The 14789-nt window shown below is 45.5% G+C and overlaps 1 protein-coding gene across 1 annotated transcript; it reads left to right on the forward strand.

The window, feature by feature from the left end:
- Window positions 1–11356: 11356 nt before the first annotated feature.
- Window positions 11357–14465, forward strand: LOC123438595 (AP-3 complex subunit delta). Its single transcript, XM_045115790.1, has one exon. It carries the CDS (start codon window positions 11439–11441, stop codon window positions 14283–14285), a length of 2847 nt encoding a protein of 948 aa, XP_044971725.1. The 5' UTR covers window positions 11357–11438; the 3' UTR covers window positions 14286–14465.
- Window positions 14466–14789: the final 324 nt, after the last annotated feature.

Consider the following 14789-nt stretch of genomic DNA (forward strand, 5'->3'; position numbering starts at 1 on the left):
ACGGTTATTCAGGTTTCTCGCAAATACATGTTGCACAATCTGATTAGGAGAAAACCACTTTCACCTGCCCTTTCGGTACCTTTGCTTATAGACGTATGCCTTTTGTCTTATGCAATGCACCTGCCACCTTTCAAAGATGTATGATGGCTATATTCTCTGACTTTTGTGAAAAGATTGTCGAGGTTTTCATGGATGACTTCTCCGTTTACGGGTCTTCCTTTGATGATTGCCTCAGCAACCTTGATCGAGTCTTACATAGATGCGAAGATACCAACCTCGTCTTGAATTGGGAGAAGTGCCACTTTATGGTTAATGAAGGTATCGTCTTAGGACACAAAATTTCTGAGAGAGGCATTGAAGTTGACAAGGCTCAGGTTGATGCAATTGAGAAAATGCCTTGCCCCACAAATATCAGAGGTATACGAAGTTTCCTAGGTCATGCTGGTTTCTATAGAAGGTTCATTAAAGACTTCTCTAAGATTTCTAGGCCTCTTACCAACCTCTTGCAGAAGGATGTTCCTTTTGTTTTTTATGAGGATTGTGAGGAAGCTTTCGAAATACTTAAGAAGGCCTTGATAAGTGCACCTATTGTTCAACCACCTGATTCGAACTTGCCCTTTGAAATCATGTGTGATGCTAGTGATTATGCTGTTGGTGATGTTCTAGGACAAAGAGTTGACAAGAAGTTGAATGTTATTCACTACGCTAGTAAAACTCTAGACAGCGCCCAAAGAAACTATGCCACTACGGAGAAGGAATTTTTAGCAGTCGTGTTTGCATGTGAAAAGTTCAGATCTTATATAGTTGACTCCAAAGTCACTATTCACTCTGATCATGCTGCTATTAAGTACCTTATGGAGAAGAAGGACACTAAGCCTAGGCTGATCAGATGGATTCTCCTGCTACAGGAATTTGATTTGCATGTTGTTGACCGAAAGGGTGCTGATAACCCTGTAGCAGATAACTTGTCTAGGCTAGAGAATGTCCTTGATGACCCACTACCTATTGATGATAGCTTTCCTTTTTTTTTGAACCTGATGATAGCTTTCCTGATGAGCAATTAAATGTCATCCGCACTTCACATAGTGCACCGTGGTATGCCGATTATGCAAATTATATCGTAGCCAAATACATACCACCCAGTTTCACCTATCAGCAAAAGAAGAAATTCTTCTTTGATTTGAGACACTACTTTTGGGATGATCCTCACCTTTATAAGGAGGGAGTAGATGGTGTTATTATACGTTGTGTACCTGAACATGAACAGGGACAGATCCTGCAGAAGTGTCATTCCGAAGCCTACGGAGGACACCACATTGGAGATAGAACTGCCCATAAGGTATTGCAATCAGGTTTCTATTGGCCCACTCTCTTCAAGGATGCACGTAAGTTTGTCTTGTCTTGTGAAGAATGCCAAAGAATAGGGAATATCAGTAAGCGTCAGGAAATGCCTATGAACTATTCACTTGTCATTGAACCATTTGATGTCTGGGGCTTTGATTATATGGGACCCTTCCCAAGTTCCAATGGGTACACTCACATCTTAGTTGCTGTGGATTACGTCACTAAGTGGGTAGAAGCTATCCCCACTAAAAATGTTGATCACCACACCTCTATTAAGATGCTTAAAGAAGTCATATTCCCAAGATTTGGAGTCCCTATATATTTGATGACTGATGGCGGTTCACACTTCATTCATGGTGTTTTCCGCAAGATGCTCGCTAAGTATGATGTCAACCATAGAGTTGCATCTCCTTATCATCCTCAGTCTAGTGGTCAAGTGGAGTTGGGTAATAGGGAGATCAAGTTGATCTTACAAAAGACCGTCAATAGATCTCGAAAGAGTTGGTCTAGCAAACTTGACGATGCACTATGGGCTTATAGGACCGCCTATAAGAATCCCATGGGCATGTCACCGTATAAAATGGTTTACGGTAAGGCCTGTCATTTACCTCTTGAGCTGGAACACAAAGCTTATTGGGCAATCAAAGAGCTCAACTTTGATTTCAAACTTGCCGGTGAGAAGTGGTTGTTTGATATCAGCTCGTTAGATGAATGGAGGGCCCAGGCATATGAGAATGCCAAGTTGTTCAAGGAAAAGGTTAAGAGATGGCACGACAAACGAATACAGAAACGAGAGTTCAATGTAGGTGATTATGTCTTGCTATACAATTCTCGTTTGAGATTCTTTGCAGGCAAGCTTCTCTCTAAATGGGAAGGTCCCTACATTATCGAGGAAGTATATCATTCCGGTGCCATCAAAATCAATAACACGGAAGGAATTTTTCCTAGAGTGGTAAATGGGCAAAGAATCAAGCATTGCATCTCTGGTACTCCCATAAATGTTGAGACCAATATCATCAATGTCATAACTCTAGAGGAGTACATGAGGGATGTTTATCAGCCTGTTTCAGACCCTGAAAACGAAGAGGTATCTGTTTCGGTAAGAAATTAGACTCCGATGGTTTTCCAATAGGAAATTTCCTCCGTTTTGGAATTTTTGGAAAATTAGAAAAATAAAAAGCAGACCGGAGAGCGCACGAGGCGGCCACAAGCTTGGACACCGCCCCCTACCCCCTAGTGGTGGAGGGAGGGCTTGTGGGCACCTCGTGTGCCTCACGGACTCCGTTTCCTTGCGGAGCACTCCTTCTGGTCCGGAAAAAATCAATATATACTCGCCTGAAGGTTTTGACCTCCGTATTGCGCAGTTTTCCTTTGTTTTCGTTTCGAGCTTGTTTCTGCCGCAGATCTAGGTCAAGATGTCTTCTCATGATTCAGAGGGGGAGAGCTATGTGGCTGATTACCTTGCTAACCCCAAGGTCTATAGGGATTTGGAACCATATGGCTGGACCACTGATGAGGAAGAGGACTATGAGCCCAAAGGGAAGGAGCAAATGAGTTACGATGAAGAGGAGGCTCCTCTACCTCAACCTGCAAACACCCATGTGGAGTTCAAGAAGTCAAGCCTCCCTGACCATAGGAAGAAGCCTAAGACCTTGTTTATCCCTTCTCGTTTCTTGCAGGAGAGTAAGCAGGAACTTTGCCATAGAGTGTTGAAACTTGAGGAAGAAAATGACGATCTAAGGGAGCAGAACTTTTTGCTCAAGTGGAAATTAGACAAGCTCAAGACTGCTCCAACAACACCACCATCACCGCCAAAGGAAGACAACTAAGCATTGGTATGGGCAATCCCCTTGGCTTCTGCCAAGCTTGGGGGAGTTGCCCTGGTATCGTATCACCTTTATATCTTTTGCTTTTACCTTTGTTTTAGCTCTTTCCTTTTCAATTTTTATTTCTTCTCTCAGAGGAATAAGTCTTTAGTGTTTAGTTTGAGTCTTTTGCTTTTGTCTCTCCCCCGATATATTCGAGCTTACGAGCTATATAATAAAGAGTATCTTAGTCAAGGGCTTTGCTTTGTGCCATGATCAATAGTATGAAAAGAACGATAGCATGAAAGATCATGAGACGATCTTATGGAAAGTGATAACTTCACTTATGACACGTATGATGATTGAAACTTGTTGAGAATAAATCAACATAGACCTCAGCCATTGTTGCAATTAATAAGAAGTAATAAGGAAAGAGAGGTTCACATATAAATATATCATCTTAGACACTTTTTACAATTGTGAGCACTCACCAAACTATTACATGCTTAGGAGTAGATGTTGGACAAGGAAGATAACATAATGAATTGTGTTTGCTTGGTTCCAAAGAATGTTATATGATTAGAGATCCCTTAGCATGTGACGATTGCTTCCACCTCATATTAGCCAAAACTCCGGCACCAAGTAGAGATACTACTTGTGCATCCTTAAACCTCCAACCCAGTTTTGCCATGAGAGTCCACCATACCTACCTATGGATTGAATAAGATCCTTCAAGTAAGTTGTCATCGGTGCAAGCAATAAAAATTGCTCTCTAATATGTATGATCTATTAGTGTGTGGAAAATAAGCTTTGTACGAACCTGTGACGAGGAAGACATAAAAGCGACAGACTGCATAATAAAGTTCTTTCTCACAGGAGGCAATATAAAGTGACCTTCCTCCGCACTAAGAGGACACGCATTCAAACCTCAAACGCACATGACAACCTCTGCTTCCCTCTGCAAAGGGCCTATCTTGTACCTTTACTTTTTGCCCTTGTAAGAGTCATGGTGATCTTCACCAATTCCCTATTTTTGCCTTTGTCTTGGCTACCGTCACATGCTTGGGAAAGATCTATATTCATATATCAACTTGGAGTTGAGTACTTATGCTTTATTATTGTTGACTTTACCCTTGAGGTAAATCGTTGGGAGGCAAAAACTATAAGCCCCTATCTTCCTCTGTGTCCAGCTGAAACTTTGACACCATGAGTACCACGTGAGTTGTAACAATTGTGGAAAACAAAAGAGATGATTGAGTATGTGGATTTGCCTTACAAGCTCTTATTTGACTCTTTCTAATGTTGTGATAAATTGCAATTGCTTCAATGACTATGGACTATTGTTGGTTACTTCTCGGTAAGGTTTTTGCTTCATGCTTCGCTTTGTGAAGGAATCGTTAATTTCCCATAAGAATCTTTATGATGTATTGTTGTTCTATGTGTGATCATGATGCCCTCATGTCCGTATTATGTTTTATCGACACCTTCGTCCCTAAACATGTGGACATGTTTATGGAACTTGGTTTTCGCTTGAGGACAAGCGAGGTCTAAGCTTGGGGGAGTTGATACATCCATTTTGCATCATGCTTTCATGTTGATACTTATTGCTTTTTGGGCTGTTATATTACTTTGTGGTACCATATTTATGCCTTTTCTCTCTTATTTTGCAAGGTTTATTTGAAGAGGGAGAATTCAGACAGCTGGAATTCTGGACTGGAAAAGGAGCAAATCTTAGTCCACTATTCTGCACATCTCCAAATGCCCTGAAAAGTTTCGTGGATTTTTTGGGATTATATAAAAAATACTGGGCGAAAGAAGTACCGGAGGGGGGCTGCGAGGGCGCCACAAGCCCTGCCACCGCCACCCCCGTGGTGGCGGAGTGGCGGCTTGTGGGCTCCCTGACGGCCCACTTGCCCCCCTCTTTTGCTATATGAAGGGTTTTGGTCCAGAAAAATCATTCGGGAGCTTTTTCGTGGTTTCGCCGCCGCCACGAGGCGGAACTTGAGCAGATCCAATCTAGAGCTCCGGCAAGACGATCCTGCCGGGGAAACTTCCCTCCCAGAAGGGGAAATCATCGCCATCGTCATCACCAACACTCCTCTCGTCGGAGGGGAGGCATCGTCATCAACATCTTCATCAGCACCATCTCCTCTCCAATCCCTAGTTCATCTCTTGTAATCAATCTCCGTCTCACGACTCCGATTGGTACTTGTAAGGTTGCTAGTAGTGTTGATTACTCTTTGTAGTTGATGCTAGTTGGATTACTTAGTGGAAGAGTTTATGTTCAGATCCTTGATGCTATTCATGACACCTCTGATCATGATTATGATTATGTTTTTTGAGTAGTTACTTTTGTTCCTGAGGACATAGGATAAGTCATGTTAATAATAGTCATGTGAATTTGATATTCGTTCGGTATTTTGATATGATGTATGTTGTCTTTTCCTCTAGTGGTGTTATGTGAACGTCGACTACATAACACTTCACCATATTTGGGCCTAGAGGAAGGCATTGGGGAGTAGTAAGTAGATGATGGGTTGCTGGAGTGACAGAAGCTTAAACCCCAGTCTACGTGTTGCTTCGTGAGGGGCTGATTTGGATCCACTGTTTTAATGCTATGGTTAGACGTTGTCTTAATTCTTCTTTTGTAGTTGCGGATGCTTGCGAGAGAGGTTAATCATAAGTGGGATGCTTGTCCAAGTAAGGGCAGTACCCAAGCGCCGGTCCACCCACATATCAAACTATCAAAGTAACGAACGCGAATCATATGAACATGATGAAACTAGCATGACAGAAATTCCCGTGTGTCCTCGGGAGCGTTTTCCCTCCTATAAGACTTTGTTCAGGCTTGTCCCTTGCTACAAAAGGGATTGGGCCACTTGCTGCACCATTGCTACTACTTGTTACTTGTTACTTTTTGCTTGCTACGTTTCACCTCACTACACAATCACTTGTTACCGCTACTTTCAGTGCTTGCAGTTATTACCTTGCTGAAATCCGTTTATCAGAGCCTTCTGCTCCTCGTTGGGTTCGACACTCTTACTTATCGAAAGGACTACGATTGATCCCCTATACTTGTGGGTCATCAGTGTCCGCGCACTAGTCCGGGGCACTGGAGACCCCAGTCTTTAGTGCACCGACAGCCGTGCCCCTCAAAAATATTTATGGGTCGGATGCGTTTGTCATGTTTGGTCGAGCAACATTTTCCGTGCCAACCCGTATTTTGGCAGTTATTTTGCAGGATGCGGCTTTATATGAGGTCTGCTAGAGATGCTCTCAGGACGTCCACTCTCATGAGGCGCTTGTAATCACAGGAAGCATGACCGGGAGGCAGTTACCAGGCGTGGGAGGACTAGAGGAGGCGTGAGAGGGATGTGTGGAGGAGGTGAACATATATACACATGGAAAGGAAATAAGTGTAGAACTGAACGGAGAAGACTCCCTGAAATTAGGGTGGAAATAATATGATGCGACGTGTGTTTTGATAGATTAAGAGCATCTCCAGCCGCGCCCCCACACGCCCCTAGGGCTTGTTTTTTTTCGCCGGCACCAAAAAATCCCCCAGTTGTGCCCCCAGGACGGCGATTTTCGCCGGTTCGGCCCATTTTTGGGCCCGACGATCTCAGGCCGAACCCATTGCACTAGGGGGGCACTTGGGGGCTGTGGTGGAAGGGAAAACGATGCGTCGTCCACCACTGTTAGGCAAAAAATGCTTTTCCGCCTCTAGATTCTCCCCCCGCATGCACTACACCTTTCGCCGTCGTGTCGATCCCGGTGTCGTCCACCTGCCTACCGCCGCTAGAAAGGCCATCTCCCCGCCAAGAAAGAGAGTGTTCGCCGCGGCATCGCCCCCCTGCTTCTGGGCGAGCTTTTCCGGCGCTCCGGCCACGCAAGCGAGGATACGGGCGGCTACGCGCCTACCACGCCCGCCAGGTGTTTGGTGATTTGTCTCGGCAATGGACTCCGACGAGGAGGCATTTGTGGTGCTGCTGGAGGAGGACATCGATACCGACGTCCAGGACGAAGAGCACCTCATGATCCTCGCCACTCTGGCTGGCCTGTTCACGAGAAACACAAAGCCGCGGCGAGGTGGCTTGACGCTGGGTTGGCTCAAGGGAAAGCAGAGACATCGATTGGAAGGTTATAGCTTGCTCTAGGCCGACTACTTCTTTGACACTCCACTGTTATCAGATGAGTATTTACAGCGAGAAAGTATTTCGGCGCTGTTATCAGATGAGTCGAAAGCTCTTCCTCGGGATTATGAATTCCATCAGGGAGTTCTACACCTACTTCCAGTGCAAGAAGGATTGCACCGACACACTTGGATTCACCTCACACCAGAAGTGCACGACACCTATGAGGATGCTTCCATACGGAGCTCCCGGTGATATATTGGAAGACTATGGACACATGGTCGAGTCCACCACCATTGAGTGTTTTTACAAGTTCTCGAGGGCAGTGGTGGCAGTGTTTGGACCTCAATACTTGCGATCACCCAATGCTGAAGACACTACTCAAATCCTAGCACAGAATGCAGCAAGAGGATTTCCTGGGATGCTTGGAAGTATCGACAGCATGCATTGGAAATGAAAAAAATGTCCATTTGCTTGGCAGGGGAGGTACAAAATGCGCCAAATGCTCTTGCAAGTGTGGTACTTGAGGTAGTGGCCACCCATAATCTCTGGATTTGGCACTCCTTCTTTGGTATGCGAGGAACTCATAATGACATCAACATATTGTAGTGCTCGAATGTCTTTGCCAAGCTTGTTGAAGGTCATGCTCCTCCGATGAACATCGAGGTTAATGGTTGCCACTTCACCAAGGGATACTACCTAGCAGATGGCATCTATCCGAGATGGTCCACATTCATGAATACTATCTCAAACCCTCTGCCAGGAGGCAAGAACTCCTACTTTGCCAAGTGTTAAGAGGTTTGTAGGAAGGATGTCGAGCAGGCATTTGGTGTTCTCCAATATCGATTTGTTGTTGTCCGGTAACCCACTCAGACCTGGTCGAAAGATCAAATGTGGGAAGTCATGGCTTGCTGTGTCATCTTGCACAACATGATAATTGAGAGCGAGCAGGAAGATCCAGTGTTTGACACTGAACCATATTATAGGCAGGGTCCTATTCCCCAAGTTGATCACCAGCCACTGGCAACCTAGACCGTCGTCCTCAACATGTGTTAGGAGATACGAGACCCACAAATGCATCAACAATTGCAACACGATTTGGTGGAGTACCTATGGAGGCTCGAGGGCAACACCTAGCTGAATGTGTGATGAATTATGAGTTCTTATTTGTTGAACTATTTTGATATCTATTGATTTGTATGGATTTCTGTGATGTACTATCTGATAAAAAATAAGAATCTATTGAATTTTTGCTGAAGCACGCCGAATATGGGCCAAAATTTGTCCAACTTTGCGCCGAAAGTGGGCCAAAATCGGCGGCTGGGGGGGGGGGGGCGACTGGAAACCCTAGCCCCCCCACGTCAATTTTTTCACCGGCACGCCCCCAGGCGGCGCTAATTCAAGCCCCTGGGAGGGGGGCGAACGGCTGGAGATGCTCTAACATGGAGGGGAAGCGGAGGAGGCCAACAGCTCGTGGGTGCCTTTAGTGTAGAGAAAAAAACAAGGAAGGTTTTGATGATATGGCATGCTACATAGGCTAGCAGGGGATTGTTCTTACACACGGGGCCATCTTGATGATGTGGATAGTCTACATGTGAAGATAAAAATAGAGTAGTGGGGATGAACTTCTTATGTATATAGGGTGTGTGCTCCTTAACAATTATCAGGGCCTAGGCCACCTTGGTTGTTTAGGTATGAATCAATGTGGAACACATATGAGGAGTTTAAGTCTTAGGCGCAGACATATTTAGGGGTGGGCACAAAAACCGACAAACCAAACGCCGGACCAAAGTCGAAACCTTTTAGTATAAACAATTTTGGTTTCTACTTGCAATAACCGAACTAACTTCGGTTCATTCAGTTCTTAGCTCCGTTGATTGAAATAACACCGAACTGGACCTGTGAGACGTACTGGGATTGAACTCTCTCGGCCTCTCGTAGTCTGGACGAAGAGCGCTTCTCATTTTCCCGTACACACGCAACCAACCACTTCTGTATGCTAAGTTTTTTGTTTTGTGTTGAGAAATTTATACGCAAAGTAGGCCTGGGTGTTCTACTAAACAGAGCTTGACAATTCAGCCCGTACAATCAGCAAAGAGATCATGGACGTCACTTTCGTGGGCTGTGGGCCAACCACATGCACAGAAATCAGGTCGTATGCGAGTGTGTAGTCCCACCTCGCTTGGACGAAGCAAATGGGGCACAGAGCTTCGGCTATATAGGAGGTTGCACCAGCCGCGGTGAGCGCAAATTTCTTAAAGCAATGCTTTTCGGTGTAAACCCCAAACCGAACCGAAATAGTCGGTTTACCGAAGATTCGGTTAGCTCTTTGGGTTGAATTTTTCGGTTAGTAAATTTGAAAACCTAATTTTTGAAAAACCGAATGGTAGAAATCAATTTTTCGGTTTATGCCGAATGCCCACCCTGAGACATATTGGGGGTCTCTAAACCTTATGGGTATGGTGCCGCAACTTGACGAGAAGCTTGTGTCAGTGGCCTCTTCCATGGACCATCGGGGGTAACATCAGGTTTGACAGTGTACGGGCTGAAACTTATAAACTAAATAAGAAGGTGGAGGAGCTGTGAAATATGATCGATTGGTCAGATATATCTAGGGACGATACCAATCGTCTATGGCTGAAATTCATAAACTAAAGAAGGTGGAGGAGTTGGCAATTCTCCCCAACTTCACATTGAGCTCCTCCACCTTTTTCTTTAGTTTATGTACCGGAAGAGCTCAATGTGAAGTTGGGAATGACAAGCCAATCCTTCATCATATTCCAAATTTGGAGTGAGAAACAACATTGGGAAGCAAAATGCGCAACAATTTTTGGAGCTCTATTGCACAAAGAGCAAATACGACAATTTTTTGGAGCTCTATTGCATAAATAGCAAAGCCGACAATTTGGCCATCCACACTTGGCAAAGCCGATCTGCCTCCCTAGATCGATTTTAAATGTTGAGCCAAGCGAATAACTTACATCTAGAAGGAGCCCAAACTTTTTAGCTGGTGGTCTTGAAGCTGGTGGCGGTCGCCCCGATGAATTGGACACGATAAAGGGGAGTCGACGGAGTAGTCCCTAGAGGTCAAAATTTTCCACGAGATGGCGTCGTCGCTTGGTTAGTGTGGAGTTGAAGTTGGGAGTGAATCACGAGATGTTAAAAATATCATGGGTGTGATGCAAACATGCTCCCGTTCATGGCTGAGTTGAACCTGGGACATAAATCACCCAAGTCTAGTGTGTGACATTCCATTCAAACCATGGACAATAGAGCTACAAAATGCAAACATACATCTTGATGTTAAGCACTCCCATCCAGCCAAGAGTGATGGGATGGAAGATGACCTCTGGAGTTATTTTATATTTGCCACCATAGACTTTATTAAAGTGTGTCCCGAATAAATGCCCTTTTTATCTTGTCCATCAATTGTAAGACCTCGGTCGAAATGTCGACGAAGGTTAGGTGATATACCGTGATTGCAGTGAGGACCGCCTTGACCAACATTGTGCGGCCTCTGGTGATGAAGTGCTTACTCGTTTAAGGAAGTTATTTTTCAATAATATTATCATCATGGTCTTGGAAGTAGATCCTCTTGAACCGTCTCACATATAAATGGAATCCAAAATATTGAATGAAAATGGAAGAAAGTCATGCTTCGCCTTATATCAAAAATGAGGTCTGTGTTATAGGGCCAAAGAGGGCTTTTGAAAGTTTGTTTTCAGGTAGGTGACCTTTCCAAGATCTTATGGTATCCATGATTTAGTTTGGTATATTCCTAGCAAATAGTTAAGTACTTCCTTGGTTTTAAATTATAAATTGCTTTAACTTTTTATGAATCAAACGATGCATAGACATGTTTTAATGCATTTATTCGTTCATTTCTAACCACATGTGATTAATATTAAATACCCGAAACAACTTATAATTCGAAAGGGAGATAATAGCATTAGCAAGCAATGTAAGAAGTGGTCATGGCAGTACTAAGTCTAAAATTAATCTCTGTGGAGTATAATAGATTGGAATTAGATTTGACTCATGGTGGCGACTAGTATTTCGCTATTCTAACTAGGCCCTTATCGTTGCAATGAGATCCTAGCCTGCGCGGACGGACAGAGGACAGATCCACCAGGCAACCATCCTTCTCACACCTCCGATGGCTTCCGCCCCGTCGGCCCCGTCGACGGCGCCGTCGCTGGTGGACACTCTCTTCCAGCGCTCGCTGGACGATCTCGTCAAGTCCCTCCGCGCCGACCCTTCAGCCGCCGGCGAGTCGTTGGCCGTCGGCCGCGCCCTCTCCGAGATCCACCGTGAGATCCGCGCCCCGGACGCGGCAACCAAGGCCGTCGCGCTCCAGAAGTTCACCTACCTCTCCTCCCTCCACTTTGTCCCCGTCGCCTCCCACCCGCTCGCGTTCCCCGCCATCGAGCTCCTCGCCTCGCCGCACCTCCCGCACAAGCGCCTCGCCTACCTCGCCGCCTCGCTGTCGCTCCACCCCGCCTCGCTCTCCCTCCTGCCGCTCGCCACCCACCAGATCCACAAGGACCTCTCTCCTTCCACTTCCGCCGCCGCCTCCCACCACGTATGCGCCCTCGCGCTCCAGCTCCTTGCCTCCCCCGCCGCAGCCGCCGCGCCCGACCTCGCCGTACACCTCGCGCACGACCTCGTGCCCCACCTGTCCCGTGGCAGCCCACGCGCTATCGCAGCCGCAGCGCGCATCATAGCCGCCTCTCCGTCTACTGGCGTGCCGGTCCTCTTCAAGCCGCTGGCTGCATGTCTTGCTTCGTCCGACCAACGGGCGTCAACTGCGGCTGCATCCGCCTTCTGTGAGCTGTCGGCGCCGCCGGCCGATGTGGCCCCATTCCTGCCTCTCGCGCCTGACCTTTACAATCTGCTAACCACATCCCGCTCCAACTGGGCGCTTATCAAGGTGCTCAAGATATTTGCTAGGCTGGCTCCTCTGGAGTCGCGTCTAGCCGCACGGATTGTTGATCCAGTCTGTCAGCTCCTCACTCGTTCTTCAGCCATGTCGCTGACATTCGAGTGTGTCCGCACGGCGCTAACTGCACTGCCGGCGCATAATGCCGCTGTGAGCCTCGCCATTGGGAAAGTCAAGGAATTCCTTGCTGCTTCTGATGATCCTAACCTGCGTTATCTCGGGCTCTTGGCACTTGGTATGCTTGGTCCAGCATATGCATCAACTGTCAATGAGAGCCGCGATGTGATCACCCTGTCACTGGGTGATGCTGACTCAAACATCCGTAGGGAGGCATTGCACCTTATGATGGGAATGGTTGATGACAACAATGTCATGGATATTGCTGGCATGCTGGTCAGTCATGCCGCAAGGTCAGACCCAGAGTTTGCAAATGACATTCTTGGGGCCGTCCTAACAGCATGTGGGCGCAATGTATATGAGCTGGTGTCAGATTTTGATTGGTATGTCTCACTACTCGCAGATATGGCTAGGAGCTTGCACTGTGCGCAGGGGGACGAGATTGGTCGTCAGCTTGTTGATGTGGGACTTAGGGTGCATGATGCACGGCCAGAGCTTGTCCGTTCAGCTCGATCTCTCCTAATTGACCCTGCTTTGCTTGGGAACAATCTCCTATGCCCTGTTCTTTCTGCTGCTGCATGGGTCTCTGGTGAGTATATAGAATGTAGCAAGGATCCTGTTGAGCTTGTTGAGGCACTATCACAGCCAAGGACTAGCCTCTTGCCAATGCCGGTGAGAGCCGTCTACATCCAGGCAGTACTTAAAGTGATCATCTTCTGTTGCAATTTATATGTAGAGAGTTCGAATGATTCAAACAAGGGATCGGATCTAGTGTTTGATGAGTTAGCTGTTGATCAAACTGTTAGTAGGGGAAGTAAGTCTGAAATTCAACCTGCCGAAGAACAAATTGTTATGCCAGGCACAGCTAAAAATGACCCCTTTTCCAACAAATCAATAGTTTACATCATTAACTTGATTGAAACAACAGTCGGGCCACTTGTTGAGTCCAAGGAAGTTGAGGTCCTGGAGAGGGCACGCAACCTGATGGGTTTTGTCCATTTGTTAAGGGAGATCTGGGAGTTGAAGGAAAGGAAGGTCAGTGATCATAACAAGCATAACCGGGTCATGGAGCTCATTAAGACTATGCAAACAGTATTCTCTCGAGAATTAAGCCCTGTTTCTGTGAATGCCCAGAAGAAAATTTCCCTTCCCGAGGATCTTGTCTTGCAAGAAAATCTGTCTGAACTTGCTGACATTTTAAGTGAAGATGATACTATTCTGTCAACTTCGATCTCTTTCTTATCTCGCAGCTCTCATTCTGTAGAGACTAGAGATGAGCCTGCAGTAGTGTCAGTTGATTCATCTTCTCTTTTTGAGCACCGTAAACGGCACGGGATATACTATCTCCCAACAGGAAAAGCTGAGGATGACACAAATAACTACCCTTGTGCCAATGATCCTCTTCTTTCTGGTGAGAATGGAAGTGCCATGGAGGATAAATCCGGGACTGTCCAGCCTGCATCTGCTGGGAAAAAATTGAAGGCCATGAGGTCCAGACCAAAAGTAGTGAAATTGGATGGTGAAGATTTCCTAAGTTCTATGATGACTAGTGCAAACGTTCTGAAGGAAAACCCGTTGTCTGGTGCTGTACGTGGTATGCTCATGGGTAGAGATGCCAAGCCATTATGTTCACCGAAGGCTGCAGATAAGTCCTTGGAAGACATGGGCAACAAAATGGACATGGGCGAATCAAGTTCTCAATCGGTACAGAACATATATGCTGATACTGGAAGCCTTTCTACTTCAAGTTCTAGGACAAGTAAGCAACATGATCTTACTAAAGAGAAGAGCACAATACCTCCTGACAATGATAGGAAAGAGGCGAGAAAGCATCGAACCTCTTCTAGGAGTGGGCATCGTCAAGGAAAACATAAACACAGAGAAAGACCTAGTACTCAGCCTGATGTTGCACCTCAAGCTCCGGTTGTTCAAGATTTCCTTCTGTAGCTGCCGAGAGATTTTTTTGCTTGGTATGTTACTATCACGAAATACATGTTGATGTGTTGTAATGTTCATTTGAATGAGAAAGAACATAGGTGTAAATGAATGTTAACTTCTGGTAATATTTTTGTTAGGTCCTTGTATACTACTCCTAAAGGCTAGTTAAATTAGATGCCCATTTAAAAATGTGGTACATGAAAGTGCCACTGAAAATCACAGTTATATTTTGTGAGGTTGGTGTTTAAAAAGAGTATTTTAACTAGAGATGTTTTGATTAAAAGAGGTGGAGTGGAAAGTGATAGATGCTTGTTTTATTAGGAAAAAAAAACTATAAACCATCTATTTCTTCACTGTTCTATTGCTAGATATATCTGGACTATAGTGAAATGTGCGTTTGGTATTGATTTTCGAGCAAACATTGTAAATGATCTTTGTACTCCCTCGGTCTTTATTTACTCTGCATATTAAATTTGATTCAAGTAAAACTTTAGAAAGTTTGAACAACATTAT

The sequence above is a fragment of the Hordeum vulgare genome, chromosome 1H (assembly GCF_904849725.1).
Source record: "Hordeum vulgare subsp. vulgare chromosome 1H, MorexV3_pseudomolecules_assembly, whole genome shotgun sequence".
Taxonomy (NCBI): domain Eukaryota; kingdom Viridiplantae; phylum Streptophyta; class Magnoliopsida; order Poales; family Poaceae; genus Hordeum; species Hordeum vulgare.